General features: G+C 53.6%; 1 protein-coding gene across 1 annotated transcript; it reads left to right on the forward strand.

Moving 5' to 3' along the window:
• The first annotated feature begins 822 nt into the window (after window positions 1-822).
• LOC130138613 (pentatricopeptide repeat-containing protein At1g05750, chloroplastic-like) lies at window positions 823-1,488 on the forward strand. Its single transcript, XM_056313117.1, has one exon. It carries the CDS (start codon window positions 823-825, stop codon window positions 1,486-1,488), a length of 666 nt encoding a protein of 221 aa, XP_056169092.1.
• Window positions 1,489-1,908: the final 420 nt, after the last annotated feature.

A 1,908-nucleotide genomic window follows, 5' to 3' on the forward strand; every position in this document is an offset into this window, starting at 1 on the left:
CTCTCACTTTATTTCAAATTTCACACCTCTCACCTCTCTCCTCTCTCAGTCTTGAAAAATCCTCCGACCACCTCCGACGAGCACCGCCAGACGCTCCCTCTCAGCTGCGACGGAGGCTTGGTGGAATGGAGTCGGGGTCGGAGGGCTCCCTCTGAAGAACAGGTCATCGGAGAGAGATCGAGCCGTGGTTCTACCCGGAGGACCCAGAAGATAGGCGAAGTTGAACTCCCTGTCGACGGCGTCGCCTTGCCATCCTCGTCGCCATCTCCGCATTCACTCTCCCTCCCCCATGGGTCTCCATGAAAAGCCAGGTCAGCTCGGGCGCAGATTCCAATTTTTAAATGTTCGTTGAAGCAGCGCTTCCCGCTTCGTACGCGACAACTCCGAGAGCGCCGCGGCAGCACCTCTTTGCGCTGCTCTGGAGCCGCGGCGCCCCGAGGAGCCTCCCCCAGATCCACGCCCAGGTCGTCGTCAACAGCTGCGCCGGCAGCAGCTTCGTCCTCGCCCAGCTGCTCTCCCGCTACGTCGGCTCCGGCCTCCTCGCGGACGCCTCGAGGGCCTTCGAGGGCGCTTGGAACCCGAGCACCCCCGCGTGGAACCAGATGATCCGGGGACACGGGCAGGGCCCCGCGCGGCGAGAGTCGGTGGAGTGCTTCGCTCGGATGGTGCGCGGGGGTGCAGAGCCCGACGGCTACACGTTTTCCCATCTCCTGAGCGCTTGCGTGCGGTTGGGCTTGTTCGGAGAAGCATTACAGGTGCACAGGAGGGGGTGGGTACGTTTGCCATCCGTTTGTGAAGACTAATTTGGTGAATTTGTATGCGATGGGGGGAGGGGAGAGTGGGATGAAGGATGCGTGCAAGGTGTTCGATGATATGGGTGAGAGGAATCTCGTGTGTTGGAATTCATTGCTTGCTGGGTACGTTAGGCGCGGAGACATGGGTGGCGCGCGGAAACTGTTTGACGAGATGCGGGAGATGAATGTTGTCTCTTGGACAATAATGGTTGCTGGGTATGCTCAGAATGGAATGTGTAGACAAGCGCTGAGCGTGTTTGATGAGATGCGGAGACTTCGGGTGGAGTTGGACCAGGTGGCCCTGGTAGCTGCGCTGTCGGCTTGTTCGGAGTTGGGAAATTTGAAACTTGGCGAGTGGATCCATTCATATGTCGTAGAGAAAATACGTGCTAGAAATCAGCAATCATCGGTCACTCTGAACAATGCCATTATACACATGTATGCTAGCTGCGGCTTGATAGATGAAGCCTACGGGGTGTTCAGGAAGATGCCACGAAGAAGCACAGCCTCTTGGACGACCGTAATCATCGGATTGAATGGCATTCTCAAATTACAGATCCAGTTCGTGGCCGGTGATAGGAGCCACAAGCACACATTGTCCATACACGAGATGCTTAGAAAGGTGATAGTTCAAGCCGAGTCAGGAGGAGACCGGTCAGATGCATCGGATGAGGCTTTGTGCGCTGCAGCCTAGAAAGGGTAAAGATGGGACTTTTTGCGCAGCAATACTTCCTGCCCGTGTGCTACGGCCTGCAATGTCTTCGCTCGTTCGGACTGCAAAGGTTTGTTGGTGAATCCTGCATCAAGCAAGAAGGTTTGAGCGCCATTTGATTACATTTCAAAAGCTCTAACTAACGTCAATTGTCATCCGTGAATAATACTTGTTCAGAGAGTATCTTGGTACTTTGATAGTAGCTCCCATTCTTTTGTATCATCCGTTCCGGTGGCGTTTAATGAATTGTACAGATACTTTAGAAACATTCTGATTTTGGATTCTTCAGAAACGGAATGAAATGGTGATGTTCGTCTATGGAACTCTTGCTACAGGAGAAATGTAAAATTTTCCTCGTGAATTGATTAATGGATTATGCATCTCTCTCTTGCGCGTGCATCA

Source organism: Syzygium oleosum, unplaced genomic scaffold (assembly GCF_021117445.2).
Source record: "Syzygium oleosum isolate NSW1041296 unplaced genomic scaffold, Sole_v2.1 Sole_v2.07, whole genome shotgun sequence".
Lineage (NCBI taxonomy): Eukaryota > Viridiplantae > Streptophyta > Magnoliopsida > Myrtales > Myrtaceae > Syzygium > Syzygium oleosum.